Consider the following 17,112-nt stretch of genomic DNA (forward strand, 5'->3'; position numbering starts at 1 on the left):
AAAACACAAGAGACCATAAACGGGAGTTTTCCTCTGATAGGTCGCTTCAAGATGGCTTCACTTCACTGAGCTTGCCTCAATACTGGTTCAAGCCAGTGTTATCTTCCCTTCTTTCACAAAGCTACTGACTCCATATTGGCCCCAGGAAAGGAGGGGATGGCCTTCTCTACTGGGAAGTGGCAGCCCCAAAGTGCGCTTGGGATCTCAGATGTTGCTACTAATGTCACTATCACCATTGCCTCCTTCTGGGACCGAGTTCCTCCTACTCCATCCTAAATCCACCCCGGATTGTGTCCTTTCCTCTACCTTCCTTTGAGAATGGTTCTCACTCCATGCCAGCATCCCTCTTAAGCATTGCTGTGCAGCAGCCCTGTGCAGCAGGTGTCCAACGGAGGGTCCAGAAGAGATCAAAAACTGCTTCTGAGATGGGCTGCAGTGGCCTTGTGACGGGGGTGATAATGGAGCACCAAATCAAGGATTCTTTTGGAAAGTTCCTCAGACAAGTTGAAAGAGAAGCCTGCTATTCCTCCAGGGAAGACCATTAGCTGTGTGCCCTCAGGAGATTCACAGCACAGAGCTTCCAAATTGTTTTCAGAGCGGGTAGAATGGACGCATGTGCACTTCCTAATTACACGGCTTCTGTGTGCTGATTGGCCAAAGAATTGACTCCTGATGAGTCTGTTTAAAGATGACGTGGCCCTTGGGCAAGGGTCTGCGAGACCTGTGTTCACTTTCGTCTTCCCTTCAGTTTCCCATTGGAAGACAATGTGGACTGTTCAGCCTCTGTAGCTACCCTCAAGTCTCTTGGTCATTTACTAGAGGCTTCCTCTGGGAAGCTGGGCATGCTGTCTCTGGCCCTCGTGCTTCTCTCTCTATACCTCATCACACATGGATATGCATGTATGGTATTTTCTCCTACTATGTCATTCATGCCACACAGAAAACATAGGGCCTATTTCTAAGAGTCAGATGGCTGGGGTTCCAATGTTGCCTTTGACTGTTGTCAGGCCAACAACTTCCTTCAGCTTTCACGTCTTCATCTGGAATAAGGGAATGGCCAGGTTCAGCTAATAGAACTGTGTGTACTGGATAAAACAAGAACTCCAAACAAACTAGGGAACTGTGCTCTGTGACACAGGTCAACGGTGTGCACACATTGTTTTTCCTTTCACTTATGTTTTTGTGTGTTTAATTCTTCTGCAGGAGCATTTCGACTACCTTGGAAACAAATTTGCTTTCCTTGTGGTACCCTGCAGGGGTTTTGATACAGGCACTCTGATCCCCAGATGCTATTGCTCTAGTTTTTGTTTTTCTTTTAACTGGATCAGATGATCATAGGCCGACGCCAGGCAATGGAAAAGATGTGTGGAGAGAGAAAGAAGGAAGCCAGGACTGAACAAAGTCTTGGGAATGGCACTTTGGGTTGCTGGGCTGTCTGATTGGAAGCAAGCCTGCAGAAGCTGGTTTTGAAGATGGGGGATATCATGGGGGAGGGGGGTAGTGGCCTGCAGTCCTACAAGTACTACAGTATTGTGGATTAGGAAGGCCAGAAGACACGTTTTGATTCAAGTCAGGGAGTCCTTCCTCTGAACAGCAAAGAACTCGACCAGTACTGGCCAGTCTGCCTCTTAAGGCCTTTGCCTCTGTTGCAGGTGTAGCTCATGCCTGGGGCTTCCAATGCTCTTTCTCTTTTTAAGATGTACAGGGTGGGAAACCAGTTTCTTAGATTTCTACAGAGTATCAGTGAAATGTTTGTGATAAGGAGAAGAAATTAAGTGTCTCTTCCGCTATTGCTATGTTGGCATTGTGAGCTTTAGCAGTGTTTGAAGCAAAGCTTCATACAAATTCAAATGATAGTTTTCCCTCGGCCCACAGGATGTCTTCACTCAGGCCTCCTTCATCCTTTGCCCTCCGCTTCGTGCGGCATCTCCAGACACCCACCTCACCCAAAGCCCCCTCTCTCCCATCATTCAGAATGTTCTTTACACCTAATTTACTACTAACTTCTTCCCATGTATGGCTGCTATATTAGACTGTTCTAGCCTTGTGCTAATTACCATAGCATTCTTTATGTCTGCCATTCCATGCCAGTTGCTGGCAATATGTCCACAATTTGTAGACTAAGGTAGAAGAGGGAGAAGTTCAGGCGTTTAGGGACTCTGCTGAGAAAAGACATGGAGAAACAATGGAAAGGAGAAGAACTGAGCCATGAACCTGTTTGAAGTGGGCACGACTAGACAGACAGTCCCTTCAGAAGATGGCACCGTGCAGAAGTGACTAGGCCCAAAGCCAGGACACTGGCTCCTTGTTTAATCTCCAAGGCCTGGAACGTGCTCCTGTGAATTTGACACAAAAGGCTAAGGAAATAATATAATTCCTTTCTAAGTTCAGGTTTCCATGTTCTTCACAACACTGGTGTGTGTGTGTGTGTGTGTGTGTGTGTGTGTGTGTACAAAGAATGAAGGTTCCCCAACAGGGCATGGTGCTGGTGGGAAATCTCGAGCCTGTGGGTCTGATTCCACACGGGCATTTGCACTTTGCTCTTGGCTAGTGTCTGTTTCCTGTTAGAAGCGTATGGGTTCCTGCCAAAGCCAAAGCTATTTGACTTCTAAATATAGCGTAACAGATGTGGATGAGGACCATATTATTTTCTGTGTTGCACAAAGCTTTTTTTTTCCCCCTCCCAGAAAAGCCAGACAGCAGACCAGTTCTGGTTAGGCTCAGTCAGCTCAGTGTTGGGCACTGGGGTTGGTTTCATGACTTTTAAGTTTTGGTTACGTTACACCAGATTTTTCTTAACCTGAACAAGTGCCCCTGCCTAGACTCAAAAGCTCTTCACTAGGCCTTAGAAAGGAACGTGGTGATGCCTGTGTTTCTCTTACAAAGTGGTTTCTCTCATTATCAAAATAACCATAAGTCAAGCACAGTATGTGAGTCACTGAAGGGACACGCCGTTCCATAGGGCACAGGCTGTGTGTGGAGGCAAATGCAGTCATTTTAATCTAGTATTATTATCCCTGGCTAGTGGGTGTCTAACAAGTTTAACTGATGGGTTCTGTGTACCCACCATTGTCTTCATGCTGTAGTGACACACATAGGCGGGAACCAGTGAGGTAACACAAGCCTCAAGACCTGGGAATTTTACTTGATGAGATGAATTTTACTCGACGCCTATTTGTTTATCAAACAAATACCAAGGTGATTTTGGCTTGACTTGCCCACCTAGTCCTTTCAAAATGGGCTGTTTCTATGTGCTGCCGAATGTTCAGAAGAAACATGAACCTGTATTAGCCTGAGGCAGGTGCACACTTATGGGACGTCAGATCTAGCTGGCTAAGCAGGGGATCCACAGTGCAAGGCAGTTGTGGAGTCCTGGGCTGATCTGAAGGCAGACAGCACTCTCACTGCTGTTTCCCATCTCCCTCTTAAAGAAGGCCACAGGTGACATGTCCTAGGCTGTCAGTCAAGAGAAAGGTGGCCTGCAATAAAAGCCCAGGACAGAAATTTCACCTGGTTTTCTATGAATTGATCAAACCACAAGTCTAAAAATAGCACCCGATTTTGCCTTCTGTAGCTTCCTCTCCCTTACCTACCAATGCAATGAAGGCCTTGGTGAATATTATTCAACCTTCCCTGGCAATCTAAGTTCTGTTTGGGGTCTAAGTTCATGTACCTTACTTATCTTATGTCTTTTGAAGTAAAAAATCTAGTGTTAATAGACTATGTGAGACACTGGACAGATGTCTGGTTCATATCCGCTTTCTTGATATCAAATAAGTTACATGATCAAATATAATACTAAAAGACTAAATAATTGCAGCTCTTTTATGTATATTTAAAACATACAGTAAGAACATAAGAACATCTCAAATCATTTAAAGGGTTAAAGGGGTTATCAACCAAAAATCTTTGGAAAATTCATAAAATTTAAATATCTGCAAACAATCCAAACAAAAGGAAGTGGGGGTGGGGAGAAACCAACTCCCAACATTTGGCTATGGAGGGAGGCAACTTTACATGGGGACCAAATGGCATTACAACATCTTCTTTCAGGTAACTAGTCACTGTGCCCGGTGAGAAAGAACACAAGAGCAACATCGGAGACGTCCCCCCCAAACCCACGCACCCAGTTAAAACATTCCATTAAGAACTCCTCTGCCACGGGCTTTCTCTCATTGCATAGGCCACGTTTCAGTTCTACAGCGCAATGCCAAGCAGCCTTCGAGTTCTGTAAAGCAGGCTGGTGTCCGTTCTACAAAAATAGTAACGTACAGTACATAACACTGTGTAATCTTAATCTGTACAGTTTTGTTCCCATAGGTGGCACACATCAGTTTGTACAAGCTAGAAGAAAAAAAAAAAGAATAACACTCCTCTGGTTGTTTCCATCTGGGATAATAGTCAACAGAGTCAACCAGAATCTGGTGTGGTGGGGATCGTCTACGAGAGCATCAGTACACTATCCTAGTACTGCGGATAACAACGGGCAGCTTTTAGCAAGTGATACAGAATAAAATTGTCCTGGAGCTTCATTTATTTATTTACTCGGACTGAAAAGATCTAGCTGAGAATGTTCTGCCAAACAGCCGACCAACAGATCCGGAAGGTTAGGGCTGCTGAGACTCAGCCACCTGCCGCACAACCCAAAACACGGGCGCAGTTCAGGGCTCTTCAAGTGCATAGCCTCCGTGTTGAGCGTGCATTAATCGCATTCCTTCCATCAGTTAATCCTCTAGACAGCTTTCTCTGTGTTTTGCATGCATCCTGCTCCACGTTCATTAAGGGCATCTCTTCTTAAGGAACCATGGGCTTTGCCTTTCAATTTGCTTTTGTGAATTTTTGTTGCTGTTGTTATTGTTAATGTTTACTTTAACTGTCAGGACCTCCAGTGCTCGGAACACATGAACAGGAGCTGCGCTCTGACAGAAGAGGGCCGTGTGCACAATGAGAAATGAAATGAAACGAGCGTCAGAGACAGTTTATAAAAATGGCACATTTATTGCTACAGAACGGTCATGTACATGACTTCATCGAATAACTACAGATGGGAACAGGTAACGGTCTAGACCAAGCTGGGTTGTCTGCCTCTTGAAGGAAGTCCAGCACACAACCTGTTTGGACACTTCTACAAATCAGAAATACACCAAAAACATGGAAAATCGAGGCACTCAGCCACACATTGAAAACAAGGTGTAACTGTTTATCTTTTTTTTTTGAAATGTTTTCCCTTTTTTTCTTTTTTTTAACAATTTTTTTTAAAGTTTTTAATGCTGCAGCTATGTGTACAGTCGCAAAAAAAAAAAAAATAAATGTCCGCACTGCGACCTACAACTAAAAACAAAAACAAAAACGAAAACAAACAAAAGAAGCTACCATACAGTTTCATCTCGGTAACACATGGTAAAATAACATCTTTTAAATAGTAAAATAAAGTAACAAACTTTTACTCATAATGATTCCAAAAATCTACAAAGAAGAAATATTCAGAATCTGACAATTTTTTTTTGTAATATCCATGGTATAAAAGGATTGCTCCTGCGAAAAATAAGCCAAATATAGTTTTTATTTTTAAATTTAGTTTTTTTCCTACTAGGGTGTACTACAGTCTATTTCATAGCAAAAAGAGCACTAGACAGACAGAGCTTTATAACAAAAAGCCAGGCACTGATACATGGTAAATCTCTGCTTTTTTTTTTTCTTATCTTCACTTAATTGCATCACAAGTAACAAGAATGAAAAAGGCCACAGTTCATATATTTCACCATTACATATGTCTATAATACTTGAAATGAGCATATGGCAAAACCAGCACTGCACAGAGATGAAGTCACTTCAAGTCCCATGAGAAAGAACATCTCGAAAGAAAACAAACATAACCAAAGCGAAATCAAGGAGGCCTACAGGCCTTGGTGCCCCATTGTCTTGGAATTCATCACATTCCATCTTCCCCTTTTTATTTATCTTTAATGTATTTAATTTTTGCTTCCAGTCAGCCGGCAGACTACACTTTTGTGCTTGTTTATGCGGAATTTTTCATTCCTGACTTAAGTTCGGTTTTGGACACAGATCATATTCTGCCTGTTGGATGCAAAGATGAAAAAAAAAAATCCTCTTACCCCCAAGTCTCAGTTCAACTCCCTCCCACTTCCCAACCCCTCATCAAAACAAAGATCACAAATAATAATAATAATAATAAAAATCAAGAGATAGGAAAAAAAGTGAAAAAAGGAGATAAAACAAGGAATCGGAAGACGGAGTCAGAATCGGCTGTACGACTGGGTGAACTGACAGTTGTATAAGCATTAGTGTTCCTCACAGTTACACAGAAGACACACGGTAAGAACTCCTAGATGGATAGATCCCTAATTCTGCATATTCATAAATTACTCGAATGTGGAGGTGGATCAACTGTTCCAAGTTGCTTTCAAAGCCTGAGCCTCTTAAACTGCTCCCTAAGCTATGCGCTGCCACACCAGCTATATCTAGTGTCGTATGGACCCTTAGGAAATGTTCGTATAGCATTTTAATCCTGTCTTCTGCTAAGTTTCTCTCAGGAATCCAGTGCAGGAATACCAGTATCTTACCTGGGTTTGATAATTACAAAATAACAAGAAGGAAAAGAAAAAAACCAACATATTAAGAAGGCCACATTCCCTTTTTACTTTTTCTCTCAAACTGGAGATACAACCCAATTACTACAGAGAGGATCAGATCATGTTTCTCCACCAAGCAGAATACAGCCAGCAGCTTCTGGTGGCCTTTAGGGAGTCTTTTGCTTGTTTCCAAAAGGAATTTGACAATAGCCGTATTACATTACAAGTAATGAATACATCAAAGCTGGTGAACAAGAAATTGCAGCTTTTCCTCTGTTTGAGTGAGAACAAAATATAAAAGCACCAATTGAAAAAAAAATCAAATAACTATAATTTAATTTTTTTGCTTTGTTTACAGGTTTGAAAAACTTTAATTCAGCTTTAGTAAGCACCTTTACGATAACATGTATCAAAAGTGCCATTCTGAAAATGTTCACCGATGCAGGGAGGATTTCCAGTTCCCTCAAGAGTAAACACCATATTCTCTTCTATACATGTCTCCTGAATGTGATCAGAGTATACCTGCTTCCTATATAATAACAATGTTCCTAGGGATACCCGCCTTGGTAGACTATACAAAATGAGTGCAGAATGTCTCATGAAAAGGAAATCTTTACCATGGGGAGAGAACAAGTACACATGGTTTCCATCTTTTCGGGAGGAGGGGAAGTGTACATTATTGTCTTCCATGCCTTTTTTTTTTTTTGAGTCCCTTTGTTCGCACATTTCACAGGAAAGCCCCTGAAGAACTTTTCATGAAATCTGATTTCTGCTATTCTACATTTTCAATCCACCTCCACATTTTAGGAACTTATCAACAAATCAAAGCATTTTAGTTTTATCACTACTGAACATATTTACAGTTTTCAACACACACACACATACACACACGCGCGCGCACACGCACACACAGAGCTAATCAAAATGTTTATGGGTTTGTAAAAGGTGACCACGTGGTAACTATCTTATTTGTTCTTACATTTTCAGAAATGAACATAAATTTCAGATTCTTGTAGCTCACTATTTCTTAATTAAGTGACTTTTTTTTAAACCACACAGTTTAGGAAAAAAAAAAACCTGATACAATGTATTAAAACACATAATAACAAGTCTACATGTAAAAATATAACTTTTACATACACAGTTTCAAAATAATGATAGGTTTGCCATTGGTTGCATAAAATTTACAAATGTGTTTCATCACTATGTAACTGGTAAAACAGGACAACAGATGGGGCATTTAGACCATTTCCATGGATTTATGGCATTTACTCAGTGCTGATAGGTGGAAAAACTACTTCAACAGGGATTTTTTTTTTCTTAATACATGCCAAGATTGTGTGGCTGTAAAAATAGAAACCAGTTAGAGACAAAAGGATGCTGACAAATGCTAAGTAGGAGCACTATCTGTTCACTGCACTACACACCGGAGTCAACCACTAGCAAGATTTAGGATGGGAATTGGTTTATTGTGCCCAGAGTCAATGCTAGCTATCTGGATGAGTTGCTGTGCCATAGTTTGATCAAGGTTTCTATCAAATGGTAAGTAGAAACTTCATTCATACTGGCCAGAGAATACTGCACTGCCCCTCCTCACGAAAGTGCAACCTAATGCTTTAGGACTTATAAGGCTTGTTATAATGCTGCATGACTGGTTGGCATCTTCTTCAGACCAAGGAGGAGGCAACTTTTTAGTAAACCCTTTTGAAAAAGAAAAAAAAAAAGAAAGAAAGCAACAAAATCAATCAGCTCGGTCACACCTACTTGCAATTTTCTCATTTGACGGTTTTTGAACTCGACTCTTTTTTTTTTAAAGTTTTTGTATTTTTTCCAAAAATCTGACCATGTATTCAGAAATGCCTCACTGCACACTACTTCGGCTACACAGGTAGGTAACACTTGACTCATTTTGTTAAATCACAGCCACTTTGATTATGTTATGTTTCCGATGATATAAACATTGGAAGGCACAGTGGTAACATTGTAGCATTCTAACCGTGTACCTCGGAAAATCCCAGGAGAGGGTCGCAAGGGCAGCGCCACAAACCAGACAAATTCCCTTTTTGCCTTGCCCGGGCAATGCTGCGTGTAATTTCTACACATGATGTGATTTTTTTTAAGTCCTGTGTTCCCAAAAGACTGGAGAAACAACTTTCTACTAGTTATGAATGAGAAGCAACATCAGGGTCAGCATTTCGTCCTGCACTGCCCCTCCGGAAACAGAGTTGGCACTACAGGTTACGATAACAAACTGGGGGAAGGGACAAAAATCAGACAAAAAAAAAATCCATATTTACAGTAAAATCTTTCTTTTAAAAAAGTTAATCAGTACTATTTTTTTACAGGAGAAAAAAGTCTGAAACAAATGAACAAAAGCTTACCATAGTCACTAAATTTTTAATATATATTTATATATATATTTATATATATATTTGTCATAGGTCTATAACATCCATCTGTCCCTCCTACCCTAAGGAATGGCTAATGTCATCATTTCGTTGCCATCAGGACGTTTGCTGGTTTTGTTATGAGGGTAGCCGGGCTTCCCCTATTCAATATCCGGTAATTAGAAACACTAGCTGACTTGAATGCCAACAAAAACGTTCATGTCGTTTTCTTCAGAAGTACACTTTTTCATTATTGCAAGGTTACAATTTTTTAAATTAAATATTTTTTTCAGACTTACAAATTAATTATATTTTTTTTTTCCAAAAGAAGTTTAGGCACAAATGCATTGCTCCACAGCGTGGAAGGATTGCCATTCAGTCTCTGGGCTGCGTCTTAGCCTGTACATACCGCTTCGCACATTCAGAATGATATGTTAAAGAAGTTGTCCCTCAAGTTGCACTTTTTCTTTCTTTCTTTCATTCATTTTTTTTGTTTGTTTTCTGCTTTTTGATAATTGGGAATGCTGAAACCTCTTGCGTCTGCGACTCATAACTACTCAGACTTGTCTTATATTACAAAAAAAAAAGGGGGTTAAGGAGCAGTGTTTATGTGGGTTTAGGGTAATACAGCTGTTAAGGAAGTGGTCTCTTGTTTTAATGAAGCAAGGTGGCAACTTGGACCTGAGAAAGGAAAAGGAGAAAAAAGTCATTAACATAATGATAGGAAAAGATTCATATTAAAAATTTAAGCCCTCTTTCTCAAGAAAGAAAAATTTTGGCTGATCTGGGCGATACCAGTTGTATGTGGTTTGTGTGCCACTAAGAACTGGGGAGGACAGCGGTAGTAGAAACAGGGTCCAGCACACCCCTTCCCCACATCTGTCCCATGTGGGCCCAGCACACCCCTTCCCCACATCTGTCCCATGTGGGCCCAGCATACCCTTTCACATCTGTCCCATGTGATTCGCAGCATCTCCCATCCCAGGGTGTGGGCCAGCCAAGGACAGAGGAGGAGGCTCTGAGGAAACTTTCTCTTCCTCCCTTCTTTTCAGACAGGCAGCTTTCGGGTTCAGATTCCTTTCTGTGGGGTGGGAAAGCACAGGGCACTCAGTCAGCAGGGCTCCACAGGGGTGGAGAAAGCACTCCTCTGTCCATGCCAGACACCCAGACTCCATTTCACATGGCAGGATGTGGGCATCAGTGCAGGAACGTGTACTAGTAGGTAACTCACTGCCCGCCAGTTACTAACTGCACACAGCATAAAGGCAAGCATGGTGGCTAAGGCAAGGAATGCCTGCACTTGAGAGGCAGAGGCAGGGAAACTGTAAACTTGAGGTCAGTTTCTACTATACATAGTTCTAGGCTAGACTGAGTGATACAATAAGACCCTTGCTCAAAATAATGACAACAGCGATTTAGAATGATGAGCTGGGAAGAGCGAGAACTCATTAGGAATGATCACAGTGCAAGCAGGAGGGCCCGCGTTCAGTGCCCAGCACCCACATAAAAAGCTACATGTGGTGGCCGGCTTGTAATCCAGCCCTGGCAAGACAGAGACAAACAGATCCCTGGGGCTCACTGGCTAGCCAGCCCTAGTCTAATTGGTAAGCCCCAGGTCCTAGTGAGAGGCCCTGCCTCAGGAAACAAGATAGGTAACCCTGAGGAATACAGCCCGAGCCTAGCTATCCTTTGATACACACACACACACACACACACACACACACACACACACACACACCCCACAAAAGAAAAAGAAAGAAAATAGGTCGGTCAATCATGTCTGATAATTGACAGCACACATGGAAAAGATGTAAAATAACATCCTACAACCTAACTACAGGAGACAGACTTTGTTTACAGTCCCGCACACTAGCAATTCTTTGGGGGCTGCTTAGGCTGACCTCGCACTTGCTGCTCCAGGCTGAGGATGACAGCCACGGCCTGGTGGAGAATCAGAAGCTTGGTCTGTGGCTTGTCGCTTTTCAGGTGGAGCTGCACCATGCGGCCCAGCTCCTTGAAAGCCTCATTGATATCGCGGACCCTCAGGCGCTCGCGGGCATTGTTGGCCATCCTCCGCTCCTTTTCACGTTCTGCCTTCTGCTCTGGGGTCAGGTCCTCATCATCGTTATTGCTGTAGGGCGAGAGGAATGGGCGCTTTTATGATGGTGTGGGGGAAAGACGGTATCTATATTACATTTTCTTTGAGATGCTTGTCAGGTGCATCCTTCTTCGCAGAAATGTATCCATTTGACCTTCATATGACCTTGGTTAGTTTAGGTAATGAACACACCAAACTTTTTGTTCCACCCAGGGATTTTACCCAAATCAAACAGAAGAAGATGACCTTGGCTCCAGCAGAGTCATAGTGTGTCTACCCTGTTGTAGGGGGACACAGGGGGGGCAATGAAGACTTCATGTTCTATGCAATATGCACTACTCAGTCTTACGGAAGACAGAGATCCAGGCTTAGTTTATACGTATGAAAACACAATGATTACTTTAACAATCTTAAAAAATGACGTATGAAACAGACAGAAGATGAGTTACTGCCCGACAGATTTTTGTAGATCACGGTAAATACAGTCATATCAACAGCAGAAACATCAGAGAGTGGAGTGATCAAAACCAAGCACCGCCTCTTTATGATGGACCAGGATCCCCGCGAGTCACAGAGGAAGCCAAACAGGATTCTCTGTCAGAACTAAACTAGTCTGTGACTCATTCCAATGAAAGGTTCAGCAGGCATATACTGAGCGGTCATAGTGACCCATCTGAGACTTTGCTACGGAAGGTGACTAGGCAGATGAGCCATCTGGAAAAGATGTTCTCACAAATGGATTCATGGATCCAGGATTGCAAATGTTCTGAGGGCTGTTATAAAGAAAAGAGGAGTTTGGGGCTTAACAAAAAAGAAGATTCAACAAAACCAAAATCTCCAGATGACATACTGTGAGCAAAAATCTCTTCTGGATTCTGGATTTGAGAAGCATGGGGGAAGAATACCACACACACACACACACACACACACACACACACACACACACACACAGAGAGAGAGAGAGAGAGAGAGAGAGAGAGAGAGAGAGCACTTTCAGTTCAAGCCACTGAGTACAGATCCTTGAAAAGAAGCTTAAAATCCCCTAATCCCAAATTGTTCAGTCAAGATGATGAGTCCTCATATTTAGAACTGAAGATGTGGAAGATTAGCTTGGCTGTACATGGAATGAACGCTGACTTCAAATGGGTGTAGCCTTCCCAGGCGACCTGTCCCTGAACTCCTGGAGTCCTCAATTATCACATGTACTCACTCATAAGTGGTTTTTAAACATAAAGCAAAGAAAACCAGCCCACAAATCACAATCACAGAGAACCTAGACAACAATGAGGACCCTAAGAGAGACATACATGGATCTAATCTACATGGGAAGTAGAAAAAGACAAGATCTCCTGAGTAAATTGGAAGCATGGGGACCTTGGGAGATTGTTGATGGGGAGGGGAGGGGCAGTGAGGGGAACAGAGAAAAATATAGAGCTCAATAAAAATCAAAAAGAAGAAGAAGAAGAGGAAGAGGAAGAGGAGGAGGAGGACGAGGACGAGGAGGAGAATGCCCTTGCCCAAGCCTACATCTTGGAGGGCTTTCCCAGTTTCTTTCTGGTCTCATGTTTGACCACAGGGTATTCTACCTGTTCTGAATTGATTTTTGTGCAGGGTGAGACTCAGGGACCCAGCTTCACCCTTCTGCATATGGTCTTCCAAACACAGAAAAAAATGAAGTAGAGATTCTGTGCGATACAAAAAGAAAACAAAGAATAGGGCAACATGAAAATTCTCAAAGTCCATAGTGGGCTTAATAGGAAATGCCATTATGAAACTCATCACTATGTACGATGAACATATATATGCTAATAACACAAGAGGAGAAATGGAAGCCCTCAGGTGGCATCCAAAGTGCAAACAGGGTCAGTTACCCCGGAGGAGTCCTAACCAGGAGAGGCTTTCTTGAACTCTGTGAAGTACCTGAGGATATAAGGATGCTCAGACAGAAAGGGGCATATTGGGGCAGGATGGTGTGAAACGCTATAAGGTTGGACTTTGTGACCTCTCAACCAGCACTGACTATGCTGCTATGAAAGCCAGCACACAGCTGACTGAAGGCTAGAGTAAGCCTTTTCTTTCTCTGCCTCTCTTTTTCCTCCTGGCTTCTCCTTTTCCCTCTCCGAGAATGTCTGCTGCTGGTGAGGGAATGCAGCCTGGGATTAAATGGTTCTTGCATACCATGAAGCAAAAAGGAACAGCCAAGTCTCTGGTAGGCCTGTTCTGAAGCAAAAGACTAGCAATATTTTTAGACAGTGACCATGTGTCGAACCTTACATAGGGGGAATCAGAAAATGGTAACCTGGCCTTTAAAAGTTTTCGGGCTAATGGCTAATTAGAAATAGTTATTCCTATCACTAAACTGCTCATGAACATAACTAGATTTGAAGGGTACTATTTCACCACAGACTCTGTGAGGCATACGTTGTAAATGACACAAAAATGACTTAAGAAGACACTTAATGGCTAAGTAAAATGATGTTCTCAAACTTCAAAGGATCAATTAGTATGTATACGTTATGGCCGCTAAATTATCAAGAACTGACTCGGCTACCAGAGAAGCTGCTCAGGATGTGAAATCCCCACCCAAGGACTTCTTGCCAATGTGGCCACAAATCAGGGAACTCTAATGATGAGAGAAAGAGAGGGATAAGATAGAAGCACTTAGCATCTCCGGAGCCAGCAGTAGTAGGACAGACAATGTCATTTGTCGCAATGGTTATAAAGAGATGAAAAGGCAGTGTGAACTTGATTCATGAAATATGCCAGGTGTAGCCCTGAGAACCACAACCTTTAAAGGAAGCTGGAGTCTTGGCACAACTGGGCAATCTGCAAAGAAAATTAACCCAAAGGAATGAAGACAACGTATATGGGTCCCGAGGAACCCTAAACCATCTGATCACCAGACTCAAGCTTACAGAGACACACTGAACTCAAAGACACCAGATATTTAAGAACACCAACTTGAAGCCATTTCCCTGCCGTTGTGTTTTTAGTAGTAGAGAGGGGGAGAAAATTAGAATTTATTTTACACACAGCAACCTGTTAAGGATAAAATTAGGAAATCAGAATTTTCTCACTTTAAAGATAAAAAATTTACAGTTGTATATACAATCGACTCTTTAACATGGCTAAAATCTCCTTTTTAGAAATGTTTTAGGCAAAAACACTTCTGCCAAATTTGAACAACATAATTTTAACAAGGAACTGTTTTTACTTGAATCAGGTACAAATAAATTTATGGTGTGCAATTAGCATTGGGCCCAAATTCAAAGGCATTTAGGCCTCATTAGAATACAGATATCTCAAATGATACCTGGAATACTTCTAGAACAAGCCTTAGATTTTCTTTTCATTTGAGGCTTTACCTGCCAGGAAAAAACTGAATAGTTTCTTCCTGTTCTGTTCACTTCATCAAAGTCCAATAAAGGAATTAAATGAAGCGACAGTATTGTATACTGTTACCTAGATCTTGACCTAGTAATGGATTTGATATCCTTCTTGTCGTCGTCTAATTTCTTGTCCTCAGAAGATTTTGTGTCTTGCAGGTTCTCGTCACCCTCATCGTCGGACTTGATCTCGGAGCTGCCAGACGACACACTCTGGCCCTGGAGACCTGGTGGCATTCCTATGGAAAAACCAAAGGAGAAACGGAAATGGGGAGATCAGCTGATGCCCAGCAGTCTATGCAGAAGCACATTTCACCCCAGAAACGCAGAGCTTTCCGGCCAGATCTGGGGCCCTCCGGTCGCTTTTCCGAGCTGTCTGGGGAAGTTTCGGAAACGCACCTGGGAAGCAAGTTTTCCTTGCATCGGCTCTGAGGTTAAATTCTATTTTGCAATCTTTTGGAGTAGATGGTAATTTCACTGTCTACAAAACATCAACTTAATTGCAATGAAAATCATAATCATGAAAATCACACACCTCAATGTTCTGATTAAGAACCCGAGTAAATATCAGCTATTATATTGAGTTTCTTCCATATGCAATGATTTAATAGAAAAATGTCCTTAAAATATAATTCCCAGGGAGTACGCTAAATATGTGCAGTCAAGGCTTCAATAGATACCCTAATGATATTCTGAAATTAAGCTTCTCTTATGCTTGAGGAGTAATCAGCATTTGAAAATGGTACCTATGGAAGGGGGTGCTCGGCTCGCCGGAGAAATCTGGAATTCTAACTTTGCTCCACGGCTCATGTCCCCATGACATCTGCATGTGCCGCTGTGAGAGTATACTCGCACGTATGTGCCCGGGGCCCACCCTTCTCCACCACTTTCTGCCTGATCTCTCCCTGAAACCTGAAACTCCTGTCCTTTTGGTTAGTCTGGATGCCAGCCAGCTCCAGCGGTCCTCCAGAGGCTCTCCCCTGGGGGTCAGGGTTACAGGTGTGTACAGGGTGCTCAGCTTGTTATGTGGGTGCTGACATTTAGACTCTGGTCCTCATCGCTGCTCATCGAGCACCAGTAATCACTCCCTGGCCTTCGCATGACATTCAAAACACGACCTTAATGGAACCTGGTTCTCAGGTTGAAGGCTGTCTGTCACAAGCATCCGTCACTCACAAGCTGTGTATTCTAAAGATGCGTGACTCAGAATTTGTCCCGTGGGGTCAGGAGCCTTCTTGCCCTCTGGAGTCCTGAACAGCACACGTTCCCACTGCCACAGCCTCTGAATCGACATTTTAATTAGACTCTCAGGCTACAGGTGAAAACCATATCATAAAGAGGAAGAGCACAGTCATGGGGTCACTCCTGCTTCAACCACAGTGAGCCACATACCTGTCTCTATAAGTATTCAGTTTTGCACTGGTTACAGCTGAGAGGCTGGTTATAGGAATTCCCAAGGTAGCATTAATTTATTTTAAATAGGGAGGGAGCAAAAAGACACTGTAAGTGAACATTGTTCATCTGGCCCATGAGTAACACAGGAAGTTGGACCCAGGTCTAGTCTTTGTCGTCCTGGGGATACAAAATGGGGGGGGGGGGCACACTGTTTGTTACAGGGCTTGATCACTCCAGAGCAAAAACCATACAACACAGTTCACTGTTTTTCCTTTTCTGTGTTTTAATGTACCTATATTTCCTTCCATCTCAAACGACGACGATTTCCTCCCTGTCCATTTGGAAACATCATTTTCAGGCCACAACTAACCATATTAGAGGAACGAATGGGTAAAATGTGGAAATAGCTAAAATAAAATTTCCTCTCGGCATTCTGTTGTCTCGTTCCCCGCTGAAATGGGACTGGGATATCAGAGGACGTCTGAGGAAAACAGCCACCGAAGAAACACAATTAGCTGGCCAAATTCTAGCTGCTTTCCCATTATTGACCCATTATTGGTAACAAATTTGGTTCTTGGTTTTCTGCCAGGGCCTTCCAGACGCTGCCAAGGATACTTGACACCAGTGTGAAGCCTTTGTTTACCAAAGGTCAGGCACCCGTCCTTGGAGGTGACTTACCTCTGTAGGGGTCTTGGGGTGGGTTCAAGTCCGGGGAAGTTGCCGACTGGACAGGAAGCTGCGGAACCGGAACCTGGTTTGGCAGGAGAGAATGGCTGCCTCTCAGAGTCACGCCGTCTTCGCGGTGGGCCCCAACCTGAAACGACAGAACTAGAGCGCTGAGTGTGGCCTGGAGGGACAAGGGCTGTTTTCCAGGGGTAGCTGGGACTTGGTGCAGTAAGGGCGTCCTGTGAAAAGCCGTCCTCCCAGTGCATTCCACTAGAGGGCGCTGAAGAACTGCACATACACCTACAGTTCTGTGCTTAAAAAAAAAAAGAAAAAAAATCCAACACTTAACACTCAGTAAGATGCCATGCCTTACATCCAGTGACAAATATGGCAGAGGAGCTCAGGCAGGTAAAACGTCAAATTGTCTCCCAGGGTGCTGCAGTGGAGCGCACTGATTCGTACCCATCTGTCTTCTATCATGTCCGCCAACAGATCTGACAATTATCTTAATGCCCATATGCTTAATTGTGGGCTTCTCAATTCCCCTATTGCTATCGGAAATCCTACAGGAATTTCAATTTGGCATT

The 17,112-nt window shown here is 42.9% G+C and overlaps 1 protein-coding gene across 11 annotated transcripts in view; it reads right to left on the reverse strand.

The window, feature by feature from the left end:
• Positions 1-4,973: 4,973 nt before the first annotated feature.
• The window catches only part of Tcf4 (transcription factor 4), a 343,351-nt gene continuing 331,212 nt past the window's right edge, over positions 4,974-17,112 (reverse strand). For 7 of the 11 annotated variants that reach the window (XM_041639270.1, XM_041639271.1, XM_041639268.1 and 4 more), the window contains 5 exons: positions 16,538-16,673; positions 14,541-14,703; positions 10,882-11,111; positions 9,921-10,061; positions 4,974-9,661 (listed from right to left, as the gene is read on the reverse strand). In XM_041639270.1, the coding sequence (XP_041495204.1) occupies positions 9,925-10,061; positions 10,882-11,111; positions 14,541-14,703; positions 16,538-16,673 (666 nt within the window). In that variant the 3' untranslated portion in view covers positions 4,974-9,661; positions 9,921-9,924. The remainder of the gene's footprint in view (positions 9,662-9,920; positions 10,062-10,881; positions 11,112-14,540; positions 14,704-16,537; positions 16,674-17,112) is intronic. The other 4 variants (XM_041639273.1, XM_041639272.1, XM_041639276.1 and 1 more) reach the window with 1 other exon arrangement.

Source organism: Microtus oregoni, unplaced genomic scaffold (genome assembly GCF_018167655.1).
Source record: "Microtus oregoni isolate MIOR12 unplaced genomic scaffold, Mior012 000057F_ref0000458, whole genome shotgun sequence".
In the NCBI taxonomy this organism is placed as follows: domain Eukaryota; kingdom Metazoa; phylum Chordata; class Mammalia; order Rodentia; family Cricetidae; genus Microtus; species Microtus oregoni.